General features: G+C 38.3%; 1 protein-coding gene across 1 annotated transcript in view; it reads right to left on the bottom strand.

Moving 5' to 3' along the window:
• Positions 1-27,751, bottom strand: part of LOC127673189 (uncharacterized) — a 234,185-nt gene that overhangs the window by 53,065 nt on the left and 153,369 nt on the right. Inside the window, 1 exon segment of the mRNA XM_052168797.1 lies at positions 19,501-20,396. Within this exon segment, the coding sequence (XP_052024757.1) occupies positions 19,501-20,396 (896 nt within the window).

Genomic DNA, 27,751 nt, shown 5'->3' with positions numbered 1-27,751 from the left:
TGCTGCACAATAATCAAAACAGCAAGCATCAAAGGAAAACAATATAAATAACTACGGCATAAATAACTAACAAAACTAAAGAAAAAAAAATTGCCTGGGATGTATCCCCGTCCATCCCACAGCCTTTGACCCCAGCCAGCTCCAACCTGATTATTTATGTTCCTTGGGAAAGCGCCAGCCCAGACCTCTGTAAACTCTACCAGGTCTTTGTCGTTTCACAGCCCAGCCTGTGTCATTAAGGAACAGGATGCAGTTTATTGGCCTGTGAATTCCCTTCCTGTCTCACCAGCTCACAGCCAGAATCCAGGGCTGGGTGCACAGCCCAGCGATCCATGGCGGCCAGGCTTGGCTTCCGTTCCCACAGGAGGGTCGTGCTAGGAGGCCACTGTGCCAGCCTGGAGGAGCACAGAGAGGGTTTGCACTCCGCCCCACTGCAAACTTTCCAGAGCGGGAAGCCAACATCTTTCCCAGCCCCTGTCCCTGCCTGGAGCACAGAGAGCTTTGCACCCCGCCCCAGTGTAAACTTTCCAGAGCAGAGTGGGAAGCCTGTGCCTTTCCCATCCATTGTCCCTGCCCAGAGGAGCACAGAGAGGGTTTGCACTCGGCCCCGCTGCAAACTTTTCAGAGCGGGAAGCCTGCACCTTGCCCAGCCACTGTCCCTGCCCAGAGCACAGAGAGGGTTTGCACTCTGCCCCGCTGCAAACTTTACAGAGTGGGAAGCCCGCGTCTTGCCAGGCCTCTCCAAACTTACAGACTGTTTCTGTGGAGACAACAGGAGGATAGCGCGGTGTGACTTGAGAGCTCACAGACACCCACAGCATGGAGCACTATCTTCATCTGGATGCACATGCAAATGTGGTCCCATTCCATAATTCCAGGCCCAGCTGCTCAGAGCCCGGGAAGCTCTGCAATCCCTGCAGTCGCTAAACGCGTGTACTCACCTCCTTCCCGCCTCTGCCAGACCTCCAACCAATGCACACATTCAAATTCCCAGCCCACTTTCATTCATAAAATAGAAGACAGGAAATGACAATATTCCAGGAGACTGGAAGCAGGGCGGGCACTGTGGTGACGTCAGGGGTGGTGCCAGCGGTTGCCGGGTGACAGACAGGGACGCCAACATGGCAGCCACCAGGGGCTGAGATGCATGGTCACGGGGAGGGGGCGGGGCGCGGGTGATGTCAGGGGGCGCGGCCAGCAGTTGCTGGGTGACAGTCAGGGAATCCAACATGGCTCCCGCCCGGGGCTGTGATAGATGGGCGAGGGGCGGGGTTGACGTGATGTCAGGCGCAGGGCCAGCAGTCTCTGAGTGACTGACAGTGATGCCAATGTGACATTTTCACTGAATTTGAAGAAATATGTAAATATGTGTGTTAAAATTGAAGAATTTGATGTACAATAATACACATGAAAGTGTACACATAGATAATACATCAAAACAGATTGACAAACCATGTAAAAAAATTCGAATCAAATTGATGGCTTTCATGGAAAATACTTCTTATACAATTGAAGAAACATACAGAAAATTTATTTAAAATTAAGATTTGGCATTGAAAATAAATACACATAAAAAGTTGACAAAGAAAACTAACTGAATGCAAACTCAATTTTAGGAAAAATTGAAAAATAAAGTGTTAAAATTGAAGAATCTGTTGGAAAATAATAATGGTAAAGATAAATCATCTTTACTATTTCAAGCACTTACAAACATTTTCTTATTAAATTAATGATTTTCATGGAAAATATTTCTGATAAAATTGAAGCAGTGTATAGAAAAGCAGTGTTAAAATTTTTCATGGGAGATTATTCAGATAGTAGTGTGTACATAAAAATATCTCTAAATAATTGAAAAATTAAATAGAAATGTTTTCTGATAAAATTAAAGTTTCTCTTAACTAATATTCAAGTAATACTGAAGAAATATATATAGATATGTGTTAAAATTGAAGAATTAGTTAGAAAATAATAATAGTAAAATAACCTAAACCAAACCTTTATGTTTATGGGATAAAAATATCCATCAAAGCATTTTCAGTGCTTTGCTTTGTTATTAAGCTACATTAACTTAGATAAAGCTTGATGTCAGGAGATTTTCTGTAAAGTTAGTTTTGGTAGGGGTGAAAAAATTTTAATAAAAAGTTTTCTAATACTAAAATATAAGTCTTTTTTCGTGAATTACTAGAATAGAAAATATCTTAAGGGAATTAAGTTAAAAGTTCTTTAATGTTTTTAGGGATTGGCATTAAAGTTGGGGGTGGGAGGTTGGAGAATAAATCCATTGATATTAAAAATTTTAATTATAGAAATTAAGTGAAATAAAGTAATATGTCTAAAAAGCATTAAGATATTAGCCTTCGATGATTTGGTTATGTGGACTAATGATCCTTCACTTAATGTCCAGCTACATGATAAGTTGCCCTTCATGCCTTGACGGCTATGCTGAGTCACAGCATCCTAAAAATAAAAAAATACCAACTGCCCGAGACAGTTATGGAAGTCTTGGCTGATTAGACCCGTACCATCGAGATGTCTTATTTAAGGGGAACGTATGGGCGATAACACATTCAATGGCCCTGAAGTAAGAAGCAGATGTCTGATAAAGTTTCAGTTTAGCTACCCCCAAGTGTTATGGGCCCGGAGCGAGAAGAGGGGCATGGGTGGGCGGGTTGATGATTTCACGGAGGATGGTAGATTAATAGACCAAATGGGGAAGGGGATAGTGATATGGAAGAGAAGAGTTTATGACAGAATGGTGTATGTATGATAACGCAGATATGTCTATTGAGCATTAATTATAAATGTAATTAAATAATATTCATGTTATGAAGGGTCTTATGTACGATTAAGATGATATATGTGCTATTACATTAACTTAATTTACTTGCTTATATGCTAGGGGAATGTAATTTAATGTACTATATACATAAATGTAATAATGTACTATATAAATTTATGTACTCAAGAAGTAGTTTAACAAGAATATCAGCTTTGGGTGTTGATGGTGGGGAGGCAGTCCTTCTTCTTGATGCCCTGAGAAGATAGTTCTTCATTTTTTGGTTTACAAGACTTTATACTATCAGGACATAGGTTTCATTTTAATATTTTATCTTCGATGATTCCTGAGATAGGTATAAGGATGAGGATAATAGAGAAGTAGCTGATTGAGGCTAGTTGGCCGATGATAATGAATGGGTGTTCTACTGGTTGACCTCCAATTCAGGTTAGTACAAGAAGGTTGGCAACTACGATTCAGTACAGGGTTTGGGTAATTGGGTGAAATATTAGGCTACGTTGTTTGGAGGTGTGAAGAAATGGTAATAGGGCTAGGATTAGAATAGATAAGATTAGAGCTAGAACCCCACCTAGTTTATTAGGGATGGATCATGGATTGCGTAGGCGAATAGGAAGTATCATTTTGGTTTGATGTATGGCGGAATATTTAGTGGGTTGGCAGGCATGTAGTTGTCTGGATCACCTAGTAGATCTGGAAAAGAAAGGACTAAGGTTATTAGGAATGAGACTATTATGAGCACACCTAGGATGTCTTTAATTGTATAGTATGGGTGAAATGCGATTTTATCGGCATCTGAATTAAGGCCTGTTGGATTATTTGACCCAGTTTCGTGAAGAAATAAAAGGTGGACAACTACTAGGGCGGTAATGATGAATGGAAGAATAAAGTGAAAAGGGAAAAAAACGTGTTAGTGTAGCTTTGTCTACTGAGAACCCTCCTCAGATTCATTCTACTAGGGTAGTTCCGATGTATGGGATTGCTGATAGTAAGTTTGTAATTACTGTTGCTCCTCAGAAGGACATTTGTCGTCATGGAAGAACATATCCTATGAATGCTGTGGATATTACTGCAAATAAAAGGATTACACCGATGTTTCATGTTTCTATGAAAGTATAGGATCCGTAGTTTATTCCTCGTCCTACATGTAGAAATAGGCAAATGAGGAATATTGAAGCTCCGTTTGCATGTATATATCGGATCAATCATCCGTATTTTACGTCTCAGAAAATATGAGTTACTGAAGAAAATGCTGTTATTATGTCTGATGTGTAGTGTATTGCTAGAAATAGGCCTGTGAGCATTTGGATTATAAGGCAAATTCCTAGTAGAGAACCAAAGTTTCATCATGATGAGATGTTAGATGGGGCTGGGAGGTCGATGAAAGAGTGGTTAATAATTTTTAGTAGTGGGTGTGTTTTTCGAATGTTTGTCATTAGGTTTCTATAGTTGAATTACAACGATGATTTTTCATGTCATTAGGTGCAGTTAAGTGCTGTGTGGAAATAATGATAAATTATATTTCTGTTTTAAGTTTATTATTTTTGACTGGATGTCTTGGGTTGGCTTTAAAACCTTCTCCTATTTATGGTGGACTTGGATTAATTGTTAGTGGGTTTGTAGGATGCTTAATGGTTTTAGGGTTTGGTGGTTCATTTTTAGGGTTAATAGCGTTTTTAAGTTATTTGGGTGGTATAATGGTAGTGTTTGTGTATACTACTGCTATAGCTACTGAGGAATTTCCTGAGACTTGAGGGTCTAATTGAATGGCTTTTAGTATTCTGGTTGTTGGAGTATCAATGGAGTTGTTAATTATGTATATGTTAAGTTATTATAGTGAAGTGGAGTTGGTAAATTTTGATAGTTTAAATGATTGATTAATATACGAGATTGATGATGTAGGTGTGATGTTAGAGGGAGGAATTTGTGTTGCCGCTATATATAGTTGTGCTACTTGAATAATAGTAGTTCTGGGTGGTCTTTATTTGCTGGAATTTTTATCATTATTGAAATTACTCGAGACTAGTAATGTAAATTAAGATTACTAGAAGTAGGGAAATTAAAAATGATAAAAAATATAACTTTACTAATCCTTTTTGATTGGTTAGCAGTTTTGAAATATGGGAGTGGATTGTTGAAGTGGATTTTGGGATAGATTTTTCTAGTCATGATAAATGTAGAAGGTTAAGAGATACTTTAAAACTTGATATTAGAGTACTAGTGGGGATAATTCGGTGAATAATTAGTGGGAAGTATCCTAGTGATGTAGAGATTGATGAGTATGGATTTTTTGTTAATAGAGAGGTTTACTGTGAGGTTATTAAATTCTAGGGCTATTAGGAATCCTAAAATGGAGATTGCTAGAGCTGTAATTTTTAGATATCATGGTATTGTGAGAATTTGGATGTTAGTTGGTGGGATGTTATAAGAGATAAAAAAATCCGGCTAGACGTTTAATTGGGTTTATGAGGTCTGGATTGTTTTCGTTAATTGAGATTATTGGTGGGAATTGTGGTTTTGATATTACTACAAAGTAAATGATTCGTATGCTGTATATGGCTGTTATTGATGTAGCGATTAGTGTAATTAATAGGGCTCAGGCATTGGTATTACAAGTGTTGATAACTTCAATAATTAGGTCTTTTGAGTAGAAGCCTGTGAGGAATGGTATTCCTGTTAAGGCTAGGCTGCCGATTGTAAGGCAAGATGATGTGAATGGTATAGTTTTTATTATATTCCCTATTTTTCGGATATCTTGTTCGTCGTTTAGGCTATGAATGATTGATCCTGAGCATATAAAGAGTATAGCTTTAAAGAATGTGTGAGTGCAAATGTGAAGGAAGGCTAAATAGGGTTGGTTAATTCCTAAGGTTGCTATTATTAGTCTTAGTTGATTGGATGTGGAAAATGCTACAAATTTTTTTAATGTCGTTTTGGGTGAGGGCACAGATGTCAGTGAATAGAGTGGTTAGGGCTCCAAGACATAGTGTTATTGTTAGAATGGAAGGGTTGTTTTATGTCAGTGTGTGAAATTGAACTAGTAAGAAGATGCCTGCTACTACTATAGTGCTAGAGTGAAGGAGGGCTGATACTGGTGTTGTTCCTTCTAGGCCGGATGGGAGTCATGGGTGGAGGCCAATTTGGGCTGATTTCCCTGTTGCTGCGATTAGTAGACCTAGAAGGGGGATTATATTATTATCATCTGTAAGCATAATTTGTTGTAGTTCTCAGGAGTTTATATTTAGCCAGAATCATGTTATGGCTAAAATGAATCCGATATCTCCAATTCGATTATATAAAATTGTTTGTAGGGCTGCTGTATTTGCATCTGCTCATCCGAATCATCATCCAATAAGTAGGAATGACATGATTCCAACTCCTTCTCATCTAATGAATAGTTGAAATACGTTGTTAGCTGAGGTTAAAATTAGTATGGTAATAAGGAAGAGTAATAAGTACTTGATAAACCGGTTGATGTTAGGGTCTGAGTGTATATATCATGATGAAAATTGAATAATAGATCATGTAACGAATAATGCTACGGATATAAATATAATTGAGTAATAATCTATTTTGAAGCTCATTGATAGTTCGATAGAATTTATTGTTGTTCAATGTCATGAACTAATTATATATTCTGTATTATAGTAGAATAGTATTATTAGTGGAAGTAAGCTTAGAAAGAATGAGAATTTAATTGATAGCATTGCATGAATGGAAAAGTTAATATATTTAGATATGCTAGTTATAGATATTATGATTGGTATAAGTAGTGTCATAAAATAGATAAAATAGAAGATGTTATGGTGTTTATTACTTTCATTTAGATTTACACTAAGATTTTTGGTTCCTAAGAGCAATGGATTACTTTTGTCCTATAAAAGTAAGAAAGCCATGAATTTAAGCATGGTAGCATGAATTAGCAGTTCTTGCATACGTTCTTGGTAAATAAAGAGGGTTAGTTCTTATTTTTAGATTCACAGTCTAATGTTTTTTTTAAACTATATTTACATATTGTTAGTCCTGTAATAAGTTTTGGGCTGACAGTTAATAGAGTTAGGGGGATAATGTGGAGACTTATGAGTGTAAGTTCTCGTGTATGTGATGGTTAAAGGTTATTTATATGGTTGGTTAGTTTTCCTCGTTGGGTTGTAATAATTATATATATTGAGTATATGCCCGTAATAATAATATTAATTCCTATGAGGATAATAGAGAAATTTGATCAGGAGAAAAGTGATATTGTGATAAATAACTCTCCAATTAGGTTAATTGATGGAGGAAGAGCAAGGTTAGCTAGGCTTGCAATTAGTCATGAGGTTGCTATAAGTGGGAAGATTATTTGCAGGCCTCGGGCTATAATTATGGTTCGGCTGTGGATACGTTCGTAGTTTGAATTTGCTAGACAGAATAATAATGATGTTAATCCGTGTGCGATTATTAATATAGTGGCTCCTATAAAGCTTCATGGGGTTTGAATTATAACAGATGCAATAACTAGGGCTATATGACTGACTGAGGAATATGCAATTAGTGATTTTAGGTGTGTTTGACGTAGGCAGATTGAACTTGTTATAATTATACCTGATAAAGATAGGAGAATAAATGGATAAGCTATATATTTGGTTAGAGGGTCTAGGATAATGGAAATTCGTATTATTCCATAGCTTCCTAATTTAAGTAGGACAGCTGCTAGAATTATAGATCCTGCGAATGGAGCTTCAACGTGAGCTTTTGGGAGTCATAGGTGAACTCCACATAATGGTATTTTAATGAGAAATGCTATCATGCATGGTAGTCATATAATAATATTTGATCATGAGGGGTTAAGGGAGTTAGTAGTTAATGATAAAATTATAATGTTGAGTGTTCCTGTGAAATTTTGAATATGAATTAGAGCAATTAGGAGGGGAATTGAGCCAATTAATGTATAAAATAAGAACTAAAGTCCTGCATTTAAGCGTTCTGTTTGGTTTCCTCATCGTGTAATAATGATTAATGTGGGAATGAGAGTGGCTTCAAATAGAATATAGAATATGATTAGTTCGGTTGCTGAAAAAGTTATGACTAATAAAATTTGTAGGCTAGTAAGTAAAGAAATGTAGAGTTTTTGATATAATATTTTTTTTATTTTTTTAGGTGATTTTGGCTGCCTGTAAGTATTAGTGGTAATAATGGAGTGGATAATGGATCTGAGGAAAATACAAGTGAGAAATTTAAATAATTTTCATCTGTTTGTCATAAAATTGATAGGCTAATTAGACTAACTAAAAAGCTGTAGGAGGTTACATATGTTCATACTTTTTTGGATTAGAGAGTTAGGTTAATGGAAGAAGTATTAATGATGGAATGATAATTTTTAGCATTGTAGTAAGTTGAGGTTTTGTATGTAATCAGTTCAATATGTGATTGATACTTTTACTAGAAGAGCTAATCCTACTGCTTCTTCGCATGCGGCAAATACTAGAATTGTAATTGGGATTGACATTGATGCTATTGAGTTGGAATTTAAGGTAGCTATAGAGGTTATGATAAATAGGGATACTATTAGGCCTTCTAAGCATAGAAGTGTAGATATAAGGTGAGAGCGGAACATGAGGGTGCCTAAGAGTGATAAAGTAAAGGCTAGTGTGAGGTTAAGGAAGGCAGATGTCATTTTGGTAATTATGAGTATATTCATAATCTAATGAGTCGAAATCATTAATTTTGTTTAAACTAATTACCAGTTACTCAGTTCATTCTAGTCCTTTTTGAGTTTATTCGTAAGCTAATCCTAATGTTAGAATGGTTAGTAAAATTAAAGCTGAGATTATTATTGTTAATGTTTTTGTTGTTTGAATTGCTCATGGAAGGGGAAGGAGTAAGGTTATTTCAAGGTCGAAAAGTAGAAACATAATAGCTACAAGGAAAATTTTTATTGAAAATGGTAGGTGGGCAGAGCTAGTTGGGTCAAATCCGCATTCATATGGGTTTGCTTTTTCTGCATATAAGTTCATTTGAGGAAGTCCAAATGCAATTATAATAAGAATAAAAGATAGAATAGTGTTAATAGAAATAATAATTAATAAATTGATTATTCTTTTCGGAGGGTTTTCAGAATTTACTAATTGGAAGTCAGTTGTATTATTTATACTAAAAGAGTAAGATCCTCATCAATAAATAGACACGTAAAGGAATAATCAGACTACGTCTACAAAGTGTCAGTATCATGCTGCTGCTTCAAACCCGAAATGGTGTTTAGATGTAAAGTGAAATTTTAGTTGTCGAAGAAGGCAGACGATTAGGAATGTAGATCCAATAATTACATGTAGTCCATTAAATCCTGTTGCTATGAAGAATGTAGATCTGTAAATTCCATCTGAGATGGAGAATGAGGTTTCGAAATATTCAGAAGCTTGAAGAATAGTGAAGTAAAGTCCTAGTATAATAGTAATTAGAAGAGCTTGATTTATGTGATTGCGTTTTCCTTCTATCAAGCTGTGATGGGCTCATGTAATTGAAACTCATGATGCTAGAAGAACTGATGTGTTTAGTAGTGGTACTTCTAGTGGATTAAGAGGGGTAATTCCTGTTGGTGGTCAGCATCCTCCAAGGTCGTGTGTAGGTACTAAGCTTGAGTGGTAAAATGCTCAGAAGAAACCGGCGAAGAAAAATACTTCAGATACAATAAATAAGACTATTCCATATCATAATCCTTTTTGGACAATGGGGGTATGACGTCCTTGGTATGTTCCTTCATGAAAGATATCTCATCATCATTGATATATTGTGAGAGTATTAGCTTCGGTGACTGAGATCTTCTGGATTCTTGGACTTTCCATCCTATCCAGTTCTTGTGGAATAAGACAGACTGCATCCTGGAGGTCAATCTAACATATCCCCCTATCAGGAAAGAGAGAGTGAGTGAGAGATCATTTTATGTGATCTTTTGCTCTCGAAAACAGGCACCCCAAATAGACTCGCTGGCCCATGAGCACTTTCCCCATTGCCAGTCTAATCAGTTGCCTATAATGTTTAACTCTAGACAATTGTGTGATGTTGAAAGATATTTCCTATCCATTCACTTTGACGTGGTGAGGGGCTAGTGATTAGGAGGGAGTGAGGAGGAGGAGCTAGGGAGAGAGACACAGGGAGATGCAGGCAGGAGCCATGAGAGCGAGAGGAGAGAGATACAGGGTACTAAGGTAAGAGTCTGTTCTTCTGGGCAATTTGAGGCACCTTGGTTGGGGAACCAACAGAACTGGTGTCCCACAGGTAGTGTGACATGTGTGAAACGTGGGTCCCCTGCATATGGCAGAGAGAGAACTCAGCTGAGATGCTGAGAAAGCTAGTTGGAGGAGATTGCCTCAGAGGCAAAAGTGAGAGCACCTCTGAAGGTGGAGCAGCTGTGGAGACCTGGTAAGTGTCTGGTGAGGCAAGAAGTGGCCCGGACTGCTCTAGAATGTCTGAGGCAGTGACCAGATTCTTGATAGCCCGGCTTGACCCTAACAAAGGGTTAGATTGCTACCCCTTCCAAGGACTTCACTGAGTGGGCTGGTTGTCTCTCCTGTAGTTATGGTGGGTGAGGAATGTATTGTCTCATTTTTTAATTAAATATCATTACAAAATCCAGAGAGATATCATCTTATATTGATCAGATTCACACCTTTGTATTTTGTTTTTTGTTTTGTTTTATTCTTTGAGCATAGGCATTCCTGTATAGCCATGGCTGTCATGAAAGTAGGTCTGACTACCAGGCTGGCCTTGAGATCAGATATCCACATGCCTCTGATTCTGTTGTTCCAGATGTGCTTTTTTCCCTTAGGTTCTGGGATGACAGGATTTTGCCCTCAGACTGAGCAGAATCTTGCCTACTTAGGGAATGCAAACAGATGCTAGGATTGTGGGTTTAATCCCCAGTTTCAGACTGTGTAATGGTTGGGAGAAGCCATGGAGTATAGAGTAAAATCCACTAACTAGAGTCTTCTCTGAATCAGAAGGTCAAGAACTTGGCCACTGAGTTCCATAGATAAAGCCAAGGAGATGATGCAGTCCTCTCCCAGTTTTGACAGAGATACATTAGATTCTGAAGAACATGCACTGACAAGTTCACCTGTCTTGCCAGCCCTGAGTAAAAGCTGTTCCATGTCTGATCCATGTTGTTTCTGTGGAGAGTCAAGCCACTGCTCTGAGGATGGCTGTTTTGCAGACTGGGATCTATACTCCTTTTGTGTATTTGCGACCTTGGGATACCTGAGATATGACCAAAGATAGAATTGTGCCATGAAGAAGAGGACAGAGGTCTCCCAGATTTTGAGTCAGAGGAACACAAGTGTGGCTTCAGGAGATGTAAACAACAACAACAACCAAGACAAAGATATAGAGGAAGTATACCAACCCTCACCAAGCTTGCTGAGGGAGAAAGGGCTAGAACTTGAGACCTATGATGGTGGAGACTGCCCTGACTAGCATCCTGCTTCTGACAGTCCCAGGAACCTAGGATGCTGGGCAGGGCTTCAAAAGGCTTTTGGCCTAAAGAAGACAAAGAAGTGAACAAGCCACCCAGAACTCTGTTTGGAGTCCAGGAGCCCTGATGCCTGCTAAGAGTTGAAATTAGTGGATCTTCTGTCAGCTCCTCTATTACAGCAAAGGCACACACAAGGCAGTTCTTTCTTTGCATCCTTCTGATGTTTGTTTGCTTCTTTATTTACAGTTAAAAAGCTGGAAATTTGTTTTCTTTTTGAAATGGCCCAAGGGAAAAGATGAAGGGTAGAGTGGACCCAGATGAGGATATTCTACACTTTCCTACCTTTGGTTACAGGAGTAACTGGTGGTTTGTTTTTAAAAAGTCCTTAGGAGACTTTGACATCCTGGTTTTCATGTGTGCTGGGACACAAAAGAACCAGCACACAGGGAGTAACGTTGAGCACGTTGGGAAACCACTCTGCTTAATCAGCATGGTTGAGGAGTGATCCGCCCACGGGCTTCCTTTACAAATTAATCTAGGGACCACCTACAACTTCCATTTTACCCCTTCTTCCTTCCGTGTAGACTAGGCTAGTCCTGAACTCAGATTTACTTTGCTTTTTCTCTCTAGTATATGGATTAGAGGCCTGTGCCACCACTTCTGCACAGGAGAATATTTCTATTTTCCGCAATTTCCTTTGGAAATTTCTGCTTCACAAGGGAACTCACGTGCAGAAACCCGACAGGCTAAGTTGGAAGCTCAGGGCAGTGCTGGCCCTGACACAGAAAACCCAGCTCCAAGGCCTCAACTGTGTATCTTTTAAGTGCTTCCAGTCTTGGAAGAGCTTCACCTCTTACAAGCCTTACTTCTATTGTTGGTCTCCCTAGCAGTTGAATCCCTCAGAAGGCTAAGCCGTGTACCAGGCTAAAGAATGATTTCTTATATTTGACTCTCTGAACTTCATTTCTCAGGAAGTGTATGTAGCAAACAATAGACACTGCACAGAAATACTGACAAGCATGTTTTCCTTTGAATATTGAATATTTTCTGTAATTCACATCACCTAGAACTTTCAACAGAGGTGTGAAGACTCAGGTAATACATCTTGGATTCACTGAGAGAATGACTCATCCCTGGGCACCAGGATGTTCTGTCAGCATTTAGTAGCGCACCTTGGGTTCAAATCAAGTCCCATTGCAGCTTGCTGGGCATAATCTGATTGATTGACAAAATGAAAGCACCAAGAAACAAAATCATGGATACTGTTGGAAATGATTTCAGCTCACGTAAGCCAACAGCCAAGAAGAACTTGGTTGTGTGGGAAATTCACAGTTAATAGAGCCCTGAGCTTCCAAAGATGTGCACAGACCATTGCCATTCTTCTCTGGAGGAAGAGCAGCCCCACAGCGACCCCTGCTGTGAAGAAGTGGCAGCACCTGGAGCTGAGTGTCAGAGCTGTGGATCTATGGATCATTGGAGCTACTGGCTTCTTGGTTCCTACTCCAGCTGTGATCTTTACAAGTGTAGACAAGTCGGCATGGGGACTAACTATGGACCTGCCGTGCCAGGATTCCTAGACTCTCCAAAAATTCAGGGTGTATGACTGAGTCCACTGGAGTCGTCCTATGTATTTCCTGTCTGTCAAGTGTATTCTTGGACCATGGCCCCAAGGCAACAGGGAAACTACAGCTAGATGAAATGACAAGCTGAGGCAGAAAACCAGTTGAGCACTTGTCTGTGCCATCTGGAAAATCTTAGGCAAACAGAAAGGAAAGCAACTGCAAGGAGATCTGTGTTTGCAATGAATATTTTACATTGCGTGAGAGGGGGGACAGTGTTGGAAGTATTGACACACTTGTAGGGCTGAAGGTGTCATTTACCTATGGTAGACACAATAAAGTCTGCTTTTTGAAAGTCAGAAGGCTGAGCTGTCAGGAAAAAATCTCTGCACCTGAAATGAATCTCCATCCTTGAACCTGGGCACCATGCGTTCTGGTCAGTCTTTAGGAGCACAAGTTCCAGAACCAGAGCTCCTGCGGAATTCCACCTCTGCCTGCCTGTCACAATCCAATCCTGTCAGCACAGCGAATGTTCAGAGGAGCAAAAACACATATGAGGTTTCAAATCACCTTCGAAAAACAACTCAGGCCTGCTGACAGCCTAGCTGAACTTGGCTTGGGGGACAAGTCATAGCTACTAGAGAAGGGGATCCAAGGTGTGAGCACTGCGATAATCACCACCTGGAGCGCCAGTGCCTCAGAACTCTCTGTGGTGAAGAAGTCGCTGGGCTGCAGCTCTGTAGGAGAACTGAAGATCTGCAAAAGGAAACTTGAAAAAAAAACATGAAAGAATAATTATCTGGAATTTTAGAGGAATAATCTCAAGCAAGAGATTACAGCAGTGATGCATTTGAAATTAATTATTGACTTACTAAACAAATAAAGATAGAATGGATTAGGCAGTATTCATTCTGTTTCTATCATGGTTTCTTAGCTGGTCCCCACAATAAATTTCTTTGTATGGAAACAAACAGAGTATCAATTTCATCCACAAGAAAAGGAATTTTCATTTTGAGAAGTGATAACACCATTCCATTCCACGATGTTGGCAAAAGATGATGTAATAAGGACCAACATTGATCCCTCTCTGGTTAATGACTGTGAGTCCATTTATATTACCAAAGAAGGTCTTAAATATCCCAACATTGCTGCATTATAAGACAAAGGCATTGAAGCCAACTATAAGAAGTTCCTGGAGCTCCTTAAAGAGGAAATGGCAAAATCACTTACAGAATTCCAGGAAAACACAAACAATTGGAGGGAATCAATAAATACCTCAAAGTCACCCAGGAAAACAGAAACAAAAAAGTGGATGACACCAATAAATTCTATAAATGAAGAAATCATAAACCAAGTGTTGAAGGAAACAAACTATTAGAGACCAAGATGTACGAAAAAATGAAGCAAACACAAACTGAGGGAATACTGGAAATAAAAGTTTAGGAGTGCGCATTGGAACTACAGGCAAGGCTCAGTGAGAGAATACAGAGATGAAAGACAAATCTCAAGCACCGAAATTAAAATAGTAGGGATGGACTCATCAGGAAATAAATGTTGTATCTAAAACTTCCTGACATAATATCCACAAAATCCAGGACATTGTGTAAGATCAAAGCATTAGAAGACTAGCAATAGAGGAAGAACACTCGATCAAAGTCTCAGAAAGTATTGACAACAAAATCATACAAGAAAAATTTCCTAACCTAAAGAGTGAGGTACCTAACAAAGTACAAGAATCATCAAAACACCACACAGAATGGACCATAAAATGAAGTCTCTTCCCTGAATAATAATCAAAACATAAAATACAAAGAACAAATACTAAATGATACAATGGTATAAAAACCAAAAAAACATATAAAGGAAGATCTGTTGAAATCACAGATGACTTCTCATCGGAGTCTGTTAATGCCAAAAGGGTTTGCACACACCTGTTGCAGAATGTACACATGCCCATAATATTATATGTAGAAAATATTTAATTACCACAAATGAAAATAAAATAGTCTATGATAAAGTTAAATTTGAACACTATCTGTCTACAAATACAAACCTTCACAAAGTAATCGAAGAAGAATCTAACCCAAAGAAGTTAATGATACACAGGTAGTCAAAAGTCTTCTGTTATCTACAAAAAAAGGGAAAGCACACACACACACACACACACACACACACACACAAAACCACACACACTCACACCAATACCAAAACACCCTGCAGTATCAAGAAGAAGAAGAAGAAGAAGAAGAAGAAGAAGAAGAAGAAGAAGAAGAAGAAGAAGAAGAAGAAGAAGAAGAAGAAGAAGAAGAAGAAGAGCAACAACAACAACAACAACAAATTCCAGGAGTTAAGTATCCCTGTTCATGAACCATTCCAATATCCATAATCTCAGTGTACCAATGAAAAGACACAGGCTAAGAGAATGGATATTAACACAAACCTATCCTTCTATTGCATACATGAATTAAAGCTCAACAGCAACAACAATAGGCATTGCTTCAAGATAAAGGTGAGTAAATATATATTCTAATCAAATGGACAAAGAACCAGGCTGGTGTAGCCATTTTAAAAATTATCAAAATAGATTTTGATCAAAGTATAATCAAAATAATTCAAGTAGACTGCATATTCCTCAAAGGAATAAATATTACTATAGATGGCATCGTAATTTTTTTTTAATATTTGCCTTAAATATATGGTCACCAACCTATGTATAAGAAACATTTTAAGACCAAAATGATGTATTAAACCTCATACACTTAGAATTATTGATTTCAATACCCCTCTCTTACCAAGGGACACATTCTCCAGACCAAAATTAAACAGAGAAATATTCAAACTAACTGAGAGCCAGGACATGAATCCAGCTGATATTTTGAAAACATTGTACTGAAATATAAGATAATATACCTTCTGTTCACCACCTCACAAAACTTACTCATAAACTGACCACATATTCAGACACATTGAAAGTCTTTACACATACAAGGAAATTGAAACAACACCGTGTGTCTCATCAAACCACCAAGAATTACAGCTGCATATCAACAAAACTAGAGAGAACACAAGGTTTACAAACTCATGGGAACTGCACAACACACAACTGAATGAAAAATAGGTTAAAGCAGAAATAGAGGAAGAAATAAGAGATTTTCAGGAATTCAATGAATATGAATATGCAACATGCACAATCCTATTTAAAACAAAGAAAAATAAAAGTGGTGCTTAGAAGAAAGTTCATTGCACAAATGCCTACATTAAAAAAAAAGGAGAACTTACACATATTGGCAATTTAAGAGCACAAATTTAAGTCTAGAACAGAAAGAAGTGAATGAGCTATTATAAAATGGAGTACACATCAAGAAATTATCCAACTGGGGGGGGGAGGCTGAAATCAATAAAATAGAAAGAGAAGAAAACAAGGAAACAATGAAACATGGAGTTGATCCTTTGAACATTTTATTAGAAAAGACGGGCAATCCCTTATTGACAGATAGAGAATATCAAAATTACTGAAATCTGAAATAAAAATGGTGAAAAAATAAAAGACAATAAAGAAATTGAGAGAATGATAAAAACCTAGACTTGAAAAAAAAAAAACATGTCTTCCACTGAGTTGGATATTCTAAAAGAAATGAGAAAATTCCTGGACAGCATCCACTTACCATAATTAAATCAAACTATGACAAACAATTTTTAAAAAGATATATTTCTCTATCTATCTATCTATCTATCTATGTATCTATCTATCTATCTATCTATCTATTTAATATATATGAGTACACTATCACAGACTTCAGACACACCAGAAGAGGGCATTAAATCCAATTATGGATGGTTGCTAGTGATCATGTATTATCTGGGCATATAACACAAGACCTATGGAAGAGCAGTCAGTGCTCTTATCCACTAAACTATCTCTCCAGCCCTAGGATAAACAACTTAGACGTAAACATCTAGAAAAAGAGAAGGCACTACAAATCTTCCACCAAAAGGAACCCCGGATTATGAGTTTCAGGTTAGAATTCTACCAGACTTCCAAAGAAGAGTTAATGAGAATACTCCTTAAAGTACTTAACAATATAAACACAGAACAAACATTAACTGGTTTATTTTGTGAACCCATGGTTGCTCAAGTAGCCAGTCAAAAAAGACTAAGCAACAAAAGAGAATTACAGAGCAATTTTCTTTAAATCCACAAATGCAAAAATACTTGAAGAAACAAAACAAATAAAAAAAGCAATCTTTACACGTTACCTAGGTCAAATATGGGCAATTTCTGGAACACATGTTCTTTGCCACTAAGAAAACACTACCCAGAAGATTTAACCTCAGAAATGCTGATTTCTTCATCATCACCTCTATTACTTAGCTGTAGCTAGCTTGCATCTATTGTTCCATTAGTTCCTTCTATTCTTACAACTAAGACAAAGCCACATGGACAAAGCTTCTGAGTTCTGCTACTTCCTGAGGCTGGAATATGGATGGCCCCTTCTATTACATTATCATCAGGTTTTTTCCCCCAAAACTTCACTGCCTAAGCTTGGGTGTCTTGAAACTTGCTCAGAAATCTAACTTGATCTCAGAGATCTGTATGGCTCTGTCTCATGAATGCTGGAATAAAAAGCAAGTAACAAAATGCCTGAACCTAAGCTTTTCCTTTTAGAACTTAAATTGAAAACACAGAATAGCAATCAAACCCATCCCTTTTCACTTTGACACAAATTTGTATCAACATATGTCAACATGAAAACGATAACCAGGTAATAATAATTCCTAACATGACACATTTCTCTTTCATACAACTGCAAATCTGTAAGATTAGATGGATGGAATCAGGCCCTAATATAACCATTCCTTTAGTATCTTTGGCTATCCTTGATTACAAGATTTACCATCATTCAACTTCCTGGTGATGCTTTGCTTTTTGAACCTTAAATTTTGTATTACTGCGTTGGGAGATTGCTATGCTTGATCGAAACAGTCAGTCCAAATTCTATGCGGGGATTTTTGAGACTTCCTTTGTCAATGCAATCAACATAAACCTCTTTACCATAACCTCAAGAAGACTGTTCAGACAAGGGTAATAGGCAGCAACATTCTTTACCAAAACATCCTAAGAAACAGATAAAGGTAATCATGAGGAAATACTGGACCTAAAGAAGACCAAAGCCAGCAGAATAATCTCCAAATTCAGCATCTCCATGTCTGATGTCAAAGTGTTCTTCAGGTCTCTAACTCCTTTCTGCTTTGTTCACTGAAGCAGAATTTGTTCTCGTTGACTGGTTTTATTCAATCCCTGAGCAGGAATCATATAGTTCTAACATCTCAAAAACTTGGGGTCTTAAGATAACTTCAATTTCACAGGTTCTTGTTTCAATGTCCTGGATCCACACATGATCTTCTCTGCTCCTCCAAAGAGATTGGGTCACTTTTACAGCTCTGCCCTCTGTATCACTTTAAGCTCTGGTTGACTCCATTCTACTGCTCCTGCTGTTCTTGCTGTTCATCACATGGTACTTCCATCTTCAAGATGCTGGGTTCTTCTGCTAGAACAAGGCTTGACCCATAGCCTCCCTTATGCTTGCTCAATGGTGCCAAGCCTCAGCTGTTCTGCATGACAACTTCATGAACTCAAATTTAATACCACCTGGGTTATTCAAAGCCCAGTTGCACCATTATGTCCAACCTTGGTGATCTCTAGAACACACCTTTTTGTCACTCAGAAAATACCAGTCAGTTTTCACCACAGTGATGCTGATTTCTTCTTCATCACGTCTAATTACTAGCTAGCCAGCATCAATTGTCTCAGTATTATTACCATTTAAGATCGAGCTGCTGAGTTCTGCTGCTTACCGGGGCTGGAACGTGGCTCCTTCCATTCGATTATCAGCAGCTTTCAATATTTCAAATATATCACTGCCTAATCTTGGCTTTCCTGGAACTTGCTTAGAGATCTACCTTGATCTCAAAGATCTGCATGACTCTTGTGTCGTGAATGGTGGGTCAAAATGCATGTAACACCATGCCTGGAACTAAGATTTTCTGTTTATATTTTAAAATCAGAACCCAGAATCCAAATCTATCCCTTGGCAATTTGACACATACTTGTATGTTCATATGTCTACATCAAAACTATAACCTGGTAATAATAATTCCTAACATGATACAGTTCACTTTTATACAACTGCAAATATGTATGTTTAGCTGAATGTAATCTTGTCCTAATGTAACCATTCCTTTAATGCCATTGAATATCCTTGATCACAAAATTAAACTTCATTCAACTTCCTGATGATGCCTTGTATTTTGAACCTTTCGGTTTTGTTTTTTTTGTTGTTGTTGTTTGTTTGTTTTTTTTTTTTTTCCTTTCTTAGTTTCTATGCTTGTTAAAAACTTTCAGGTCAAATTCTATGCGGTGATTTTCGTGACTTACTTGGTCAGTACAATTAATACAAACATCTTTACCTTAACCTCAAGGAAACTCTTCAGACGAGGGCAGCAAACTTCTTTGCAAAAACATAAAAAAAAAAAAAAAAATCTGCAGAGTGGAAATAATCCCAAGCACCCATGTCTATCATATCCTACTATGATACCCTCCTAACTCCCACTTAATTCATGATCATATTCATTATGTTTCTCTCCAGGACACAGAATTTGGAGACTTATCCCTGGTGAAAACACTTTACCACATTGATTACATTAATACGTTTTCTGTCCGGTGTGTGTTCTTTTATGATACTGGAGACGACTGGGTCTTGTAAAGGCTTTACCACATTGTTTACATTCATAAGGTTTCTCTCCAGTATGTGTTCTTTTATGTCTTTGGAGAGTACTGCACTGTGCAAAGGCTTTACCACATAGACGGCACTCATAAGGTTTCTCTCCCGTATGTGTACTTTTGTGATACTGGAGATGACTGGGTCTTGTAAAGGCTTTACCACATTGTTTACATTTATAAGGTTTCTCTCCGGTATGTGTCCTTTTATGATATTGGAGATGAATATGCTGTGCAAAGGTTTTACCACATTGTTTACATTCATATGGTTTCTCTCCAGTATGTGTTCTTTTATGATTTTGGAGATGACTGTGATAGGCAAAGGCTTTACCACATTGATTACATTCATAAGGTTTCTCTCCAGTATGTGTTCTTTTATGTGTTTGTAGATTACTGTGACATGCAAAGGTTTTACGACATTGATTACATTCATAAGGTTTCTCTCCAGTATGTGTTCTTTTATGATATTGGAGATGACTGTGCTGTGAAAAGGCTTTACCACATTGATGGCACTCATAAGGTTTCTCTCCAGTATGTGTTCTTTTATGTCTTTGGAGATCACTGTGCTGTGCAAAGGCTTTACCACATTGATTACATTCATAAGGTTTCTCTCCAGTATGTGTTCTTTTATGTGTTTGTAGATTACTGTGCCATGCAAAGGTTTTACCACATTGATTACATTCATAAGGTTTCTCTCCAGTATGTGTTCTTTTATGATATTGGAGATGACTGCACTGTGCAAAGGCTTTACCACATTGATTACATTCATCAGGTTTCTCTCCAGTATGTGTTGTTTTATGATACTGCTGATGACTTGATCTTGTAAAGACTTTACCACATATATTACACTCATAGGGTTTCACTCCAGTATATCCTCTTACATGCCTGCAACGATAATTAGCACATGTGAAATCTTTACCACATTCACAACTCTGATCAATCATATAATCAAAACGAATTAAGTTTACAATTTGTCTAATGGTAAAGAAGCAGCAGATCTTAAGGTTTAAGAAATTTGTATGTTCATGGTGTTCTCCCTCATCATGAGTAGTTGAAGACCCCTGTGATAGTTATTACATGGCTCATATTTATAACACCATCTTTTTATATGATGCATTTTAGCTATCTGAAGAAAGAACAACTCTGATCTTTATAACACTTATTGTATTCATATTTTCTCCTCTCATGTGAATTACAACACTTTTGACTGTTAACAAGGACACACAGAAGAATTTGCAAATTCTTAATACCCATATTTTCTATACTATGAGTTTTGGGATGTTCCCTGTAAAACTAGAAAACCAACTAATTGCAAATATCTTTCACATTCCTAATTTCTATCAAAGTCAGAATACTATGTATCTTCTTGTTTTAGAACAAAAAAATTTATGTTTCCTCTTTCAATATCCCTATGCTCACATCATTTTTATCCATTGTGACACACGATATACCTAATAAAAGAATGATAAATGAAAGTTTTACACATTGCATTCACACTGTTTGAAATTTTGTTTCTCATACCATGTGCAATATAGTCTAATGTTTCTCCACAACAACATTCTTGATACTCATAAAATGGTCTCTCACCAAACTTAACCATATTACTACAAGAATATGAGTATCACCAAACTTTCTATAGACTAACTAATTATTAGAATGTTTTGGATATAGATTTATCATAATTCATTACGCAATTTCTAAATACTTTGAGGCTATACAGAATGTCAGGTCCACAGCATAGCTCTAATGGAGCTATTTATCAAACGGATACACAAACCAGATATTGGAACTTGAGGTACATTGTTTTGTAAGAATATTATAATCATAGCTACACCTAAAGGACTGTTATTTTATAGTCTTGCTTTTAACTGGAGATTCCATATGATATTAAATTTTCTTCAGAGACAATTTTGTACAAGCTTGCACATGAAAATTACCTTTCAGGTTTTCTACTACTTTGACAATGTTCTTCAAGATGATGGTCTTCCCAATTATAGCCTAAAACACAGCACAAGAAAATGAATGATATACTATTGGAACATAAACAAAATTAAAGATACTGTGAATTTTAACTGTACTGTGAAAGTTACAGTGATAATTCAGTGAAACTGAATTATTCAGCTCTATTTTCATACAATTAAAATAATAGAAGATCATTAATAACCAAGAAACATTTGTTTCCTTCTGAAAAAAATAATAACAATCTTACCTACAGCTTTGAGGTTCAGGTAGGTTTCAAACATCACATTTTTGTAGAGACTCTTCTGGGAAGGATCCAGCAAATTCCACTCTTCCTCAGTAAATTTCACATGCACATCATCAAAAGTCACGGCATCCTAAATATACCATGCTACGCCTACAGCCGCTGTAACGCCTGTGTAGCTGTAGCAAGATGCTGCTCTACTGGGGCCCGGCAGCTGAAGGGTTGAGGTCAGAGCTTCACGGAGCGGAGCCTCAGGCAGTTCCTTAGCAAGATGACCCGATCTCATGACCACAAAAAATGATCTCGAGACGCCTGCGATGCTGAGCCTGTGTGTGTGTCTGTTCTTTGTGCATTTCTCTGTATCTCAATATCTGATTAATGGGCAATGGTGGACAGCCCCCAGTGGTCCCAAAGTAGTGGAAAGTACCTTAAGCTTCTCCCATATACAGGAAAGATTAGCTAGAAGCAGAAAGCCTTGGTGTCTTTATAATAGGAAAGAGAAATAAAAGATATTAGATAATATGAAGCCTGCTTTAATATATTGGCATAAATTAAGGTGTGAACATGATAGATATCTTCATTGGAGACCTCCAGCTTTGGAAGAATATATTAAGAAATTTCTTGAGGGAGAATATAGTTTAGCTCCTTGATAAAAAGAGGAAGTTGGTGCCCATCTTTGCTATGTGAGAGACAAAATTCTAAGAAAAGAAAGTTCATGACCAACCGCAGGAACCACAGTCTCTGTCTTGATATGAGATCATTGTATATCCAGATAGAAATAGTTATTTTGCAGATTTGTTGCTGATTCTTAGAGATTGTAAAATTAGCCTTTGTGTATTGTCTGATGCCGAGTTCCTTGTTTGTAATACTATATAAAGAAAGAATCATGCTAAGTAAAATTGCAGCAGTTCACTAAGCAATTTGGTGTCTGTCTGTCATTCCTGCGCCGTATCCTGACTTCTCCTGATACCTTCGCCCCTGGGCTCCCGCAGTCTGACGGTCTCCCCCTGAGTGGTCTGCGGCAGCTGGCGCCCAACGTGGGGCTTGAAGGACAGGTAATTCTTTCTCTTCTTCATTTCTAGTGGTCAGGAACGGATCTCACCAGGGAGCTGCAGTCCCGCCGGTAAAGGCTGACCGGTTAAGCGTGAGTAATAAAAGGACCAGGAATAAAAACCATGGGGCACGCACTGACTAAAAATGAGAACATGTTGGTGTTTATGTTGCATAAAATGTTGTCTAATTCTGGGTTTCATATATCAAGAAAAGACCTAGAGCACTTTGCATTGTTTGTTCAAAAGACTAGCCCTTGGTTCCTGGAAGGAGGTTCTCTGTCACTGGAGGATTGGAAGAGGGTAGGCAAAGAAATGCGTAGGTATGTGCAAGAAAATGGGGAAAAGACCTTGCCAGTACAAGCATTTCCCTTGTGGATACATATCCGAGAGATTCTTACAGAGTCAACTCCCTTTCAAGGGTTGTGCAGGGAGACAGCTTCTGAAACTAATGACACCCCTATTTATGATGAGGTAGCCATAGAAGAGGGCACCTCTGAAGAACTCAAACCGCTCCAGAAAAAACATAAACACAAGAAACCTCCTCCCAAGAATGATACTGATCAAGACTATTTGGATGATCAAATGGAGGAGGAGGACTGGGAGGATGATTATAGAGATCATACTGATCATCTTCCCTATGCCACTATGGCAGTAGCTACAAAACCCGTGCCGAAGCCTAGAAAGAACCCGCCACTACCCCCGGTGGGCTTTCAGGGTGCTATGGCTGAGGCTAGAAAGAACGGAGATACTACCTTTGGTATCTTCCCAGTTACAGAGGTTTGGGATGAAGAGCCTGTGTGGGAACCCCTTTCGTTAAAAATATTAAAGGAATTACAACAAGCAGTACAGACCTCTGGGCCTTCTGCTCCATTTACATTGCAGATTGTAGACATGGTGGCAAGCTCCTGGCTTACCCCCTATGATTGGATGCAGACTGCCAAAGCAACCCTGTCACCTGGAGATTATATTCTCTGGAGGACGGAATATGAGGACAGATGTAAGGAAGCTGTAGTACAATCTTTTAAAAAGAGGGGACCTAAACCAACTATGTCTATGCTTATGGGAGCAGAGGACTATGCTTCCCCCCAGTCTCAGACAAAGATCCCTCGGGATATTCTGCAATTGATAACTACTAACGCCGTCCAGTCATGGCGTAAAATACCTCCTCCAGAGACCAAAGGCGGGGCATTGGCTAGTATTAGGCAAGGAACAGAGGAGACTTATCACAGCTTCATTGCACGTTTAGAGGAAGCTGTGGGCAGAATGATGCCTCCCTCAGAAGGAACAGATATACTGATAAAGCAACTAGCATGGGAAAATGCCAATGCCCTGTGTCAAGATCTGATTAGGCCTATAAGAAAGACAGGAACGTTACAAGATTACATAAAAGCATGTCAGGATGCCTCACCAGCAGTAGTACAAGGAATGGCTTATGCTGCAGCAATGAAAGGACAAAAGTTTAGTGCCTACGTCAAGCAGACGTATGGAGGAGGGAAAAGAACTCCCTCTCAGCCCACATGTTTTCTTGTGGGATGGAAGGGCACATGCAGAAGGCATGTCCCCAGAATAATAGAAACAGGAGTAATCAAAAAGGAACTCCAGGTCTTTGCCCTAGATGTAAAAAGGGAAAGCACTGGAAGAACGAATGCAAGTCCAAGTTCCACAAGGATGGGACTCCTTTGTCAAATGATGACAAAGAAGAGGCAAAAAACTAGGAAAGGGGCCGTCTCCTAGCCCCGCATCCAAGGGAGAGGAGGAGCTTGTAGAAAGCTCTCTTAACCCTGAAGCACCAGAATTTACAATTCATGACTTGCCTAGAGCTACCCCAGGCAGTGCTGGGCTGGACCTTACCTGCTTGGAGGATTTGGTACTGTCTAGGTGGGATGGGGTGGCAATAGTCCCCACCAACATAAAAGGAACTTTGCTACCACAAACAGTGGGGCTCATTATTGGAAGAAGTTCTAATATTAAAAAGAATTTTGAAGTAATACCTGGAGTATTGGATTCAGACACAGAAAACACTATTAAGGTGATGGTAAGGCCATTGTCTGAAACCATACAGCTACATAAAGGACAAAGAATAGCTCAACTCCTGCTCTTACCATACATACATTTACCTAATAAGATCATGACAAGAGAAAGGGGTCAAGGTCAGTTTGGCTCCTCCGAAGGGGCTTATCTGGTACAAGACCTTGATAAAAGACCCTTTAAGGAAATAATCTTAAATGGAAAAAGCTTCAAGGGGCTGTTGGATACTGGGGCAGATAGAACATGTATTAGTGCTACAGAATGGCCTAGAACGTGGCCTGTTCACAGGACAGGTTCCTCTTTATTGGGTCTAGGATCAGCCTCTGGAGTCATGCAAAGTACAGGGTTACTTAAATGGAAAATTGATGGTAAGGAGGGATTAATACAACCATATGTGTTGCCTACCTTACCATTCACATTATGGGGAAGAGATTTATTGGATTCTATGAATCTTAAATTGGTGTCCGCTGATGAGCTAGACTCGCAGCATTTTTCATAGGGGCCACTGCAGAACACCTTTATGCGGATAAAATACAATGGCTGACTCAAGACCCCCTGTGGGTGAGTCAGTGGCCCCTGACAGAAGACAAAATACAGGCTCTTGAGCAGCTAGTACAGGAACAATTAGAAAAGGGACATCTAAAAGAGTCCAACAGTCCCTGGAATACTCCAGTTTTTGTAATAAAAAAGAAGTCAGGAAAATGGAGGTTGTTACAGGATCTCAGAGCTGTAAATGCTGTTATGAAAGATATGGGAGCCTTACAGCCTGGCCTGCCATCTCCAGTGGCGGTGCCTCGGAATTGGAAAGCCTATGTGATAGACTTACAAGATTGTTTCTTTACAATAAAACTTCACCCAGAGGACAGTGAGTATTTTGCCTTTAGCGTACCCTCTGTCAATTTCAAGAAGCCTTTTAAAAGGTATCAGTGGGTGACCCTGCCTCAGGGTATGAAGAACTCTCCAACTTTGTGTCAGAAATTTGTTGCAAATGCTATAGAGCAAATAAGAGTTCAATATAAAGATGCTTATATTGTTCATTATATGGATGACATCCTTGTAGCCCATCAACATGAAGTAGTATTGGAAAAATTATTAACAGATATGATAAGGGCTCTCACAGCCAATGGACTAGTGATAGCTCCTGAAAAGATTCAGAAAAACAAACCTTTGAATTATCTAGGTCAAGTAATTTATGAAGACTTCATCACCTCTCAGAAGGTAGCAATAAGGAGAGATAAGTTAAAAACATTGAATGATTTCCAAAAATTATTGGGAGATATTAATTGGCTAAGACCCTATTTAAAAATTACAACAGGAGCCCTAAGCCCTTTATATACTATCCTGCATGGGGATTCCGACCCTAAATCATTAAGAGAGTTAACTCCAGAAGCGGTCAAAGCTTTGCAGCTTGTTGAGACTGCTCTCACTTCAGCTAGAGTCAAGCAAATCAAATATGATTTCCCTTGGATATTGTTAATTTTCTCTACTTCATATACCCCTACAGCCTGCCTTTGGCAGGAAGGAGTATTAGAATGGTTACATTTACCCCATACTCAGACAAAAATGGTTGCTGAATATCCCTATCTGTGCTCCTTATTAATAATCAAAGGTAGAAATAGATCTAAAGAATTATTTGGGAAGGAACCAGCTGAAATTGTGACTCCTTATAACAAAGGTCAAGTGGAACAATTACTACAAAATAATGAAGATTGGGTATTAGCATTATTAAATTATACAGGTCAAATTAAATATCATTACCCACGACATCCTCTAATAGAATTTGCAAGGTGTGTGGAACTTATCTTCCCTGTATGCTTTTCTCATGAGCCTTTAAAACAGGCTCTCACAGTTTTTACTGATGGTTCGTCTACAGGAAGAGCTGCGGTCTATACTGCCGACCGCGGCTACTGGGTAGAGGATGGACCGCAGACGTCTGCTCAGCAGGCGGAAATAAGAACGGTTATTCTTGCCCTACAGAAGTTTCCCCAAAGCCTTAATCTTTATACAGATTCAAGATATGTAGTGAACTTATTTCCAGCCATAGAAACAGCTGTTTTATCAGGGAAGTCTCCTATTCTGCATCTTCTAAAAGAATTACAAGCTTTGATTCATCACAGAACAGAAAAGTTTTATGTAGGCCATATCAGGGGCCACAGTAAGTTACCAGGCCCTTTATCCTATGGAAATAATATGGCAGATTTATTGACACAACCGTCAGCTTATATTCATCCTGTGACAGAAGCTCAAGAGAGTCACCTTGTTCATCACCAGAATGCTAATGCATTAAGAAGAATGTTTTCCATCACTAGAGAACAAGCAAGGCAAATAGTCAAAAATTGTGAGCAGTGCCCAGTGGCAATTTCTGTTCCTAAGATGGGGGTGAACCCTCGGGGACTCAAGCCTAATGTAATTTGGCAGATGGATGTTACACATATTTCATCCTTTGGAAAATTAGCCTATTTGCATGTCACAGTAGATACATTTTCTCATTTTGTACATGCTTCAGCTAGGACTGGAGAAGCAGTTAAAGATGTAATTCAGCATTTACTACAATGTTTTCAAATAATGGGTATCCCCTCTCAAGTCAAAACAGACAATGGGCCTGCTTATGTTTCCAAGGCCTTTGAATCCTTTTGTCAGCAATGGAAAATTGTTCATGTTACAGGAATTCCCTATAATCCACAAGGACAGGCTATAATAGAAAGAACACATCAGATTTTAAAATCACAAATAGAGAAATTACAGAAGTCAAGTAATGTATATTTTTCTCCACATCATATGTTATCTCATTCATTATTTGTTATTAATCATCTAAATGTATCTGATCAAGGGCATACGTCTGCCCTACTTCATTGGGACAAAGAGATTTACAAATCTCCTTTGCCTAAAGT

The sequence above is a fragment of the Apodemus sylvaticus genome, chromosome 22, assembly GCF_947179515.1.
Source record: "Apodemus sylvaticus chromosome 22, mApoSyl1.1, whole genome shotgun sequence".
Classification (NCBI taxonomy): Eukaryota; Metazoa; Chordata; class Mammalia; order Rodentia; family Muridae; genus Apodemus; species Apodemus sylvaticus.
This window is presented reverse-complemented; position numbering and strand designations above follow the sequence as displayed.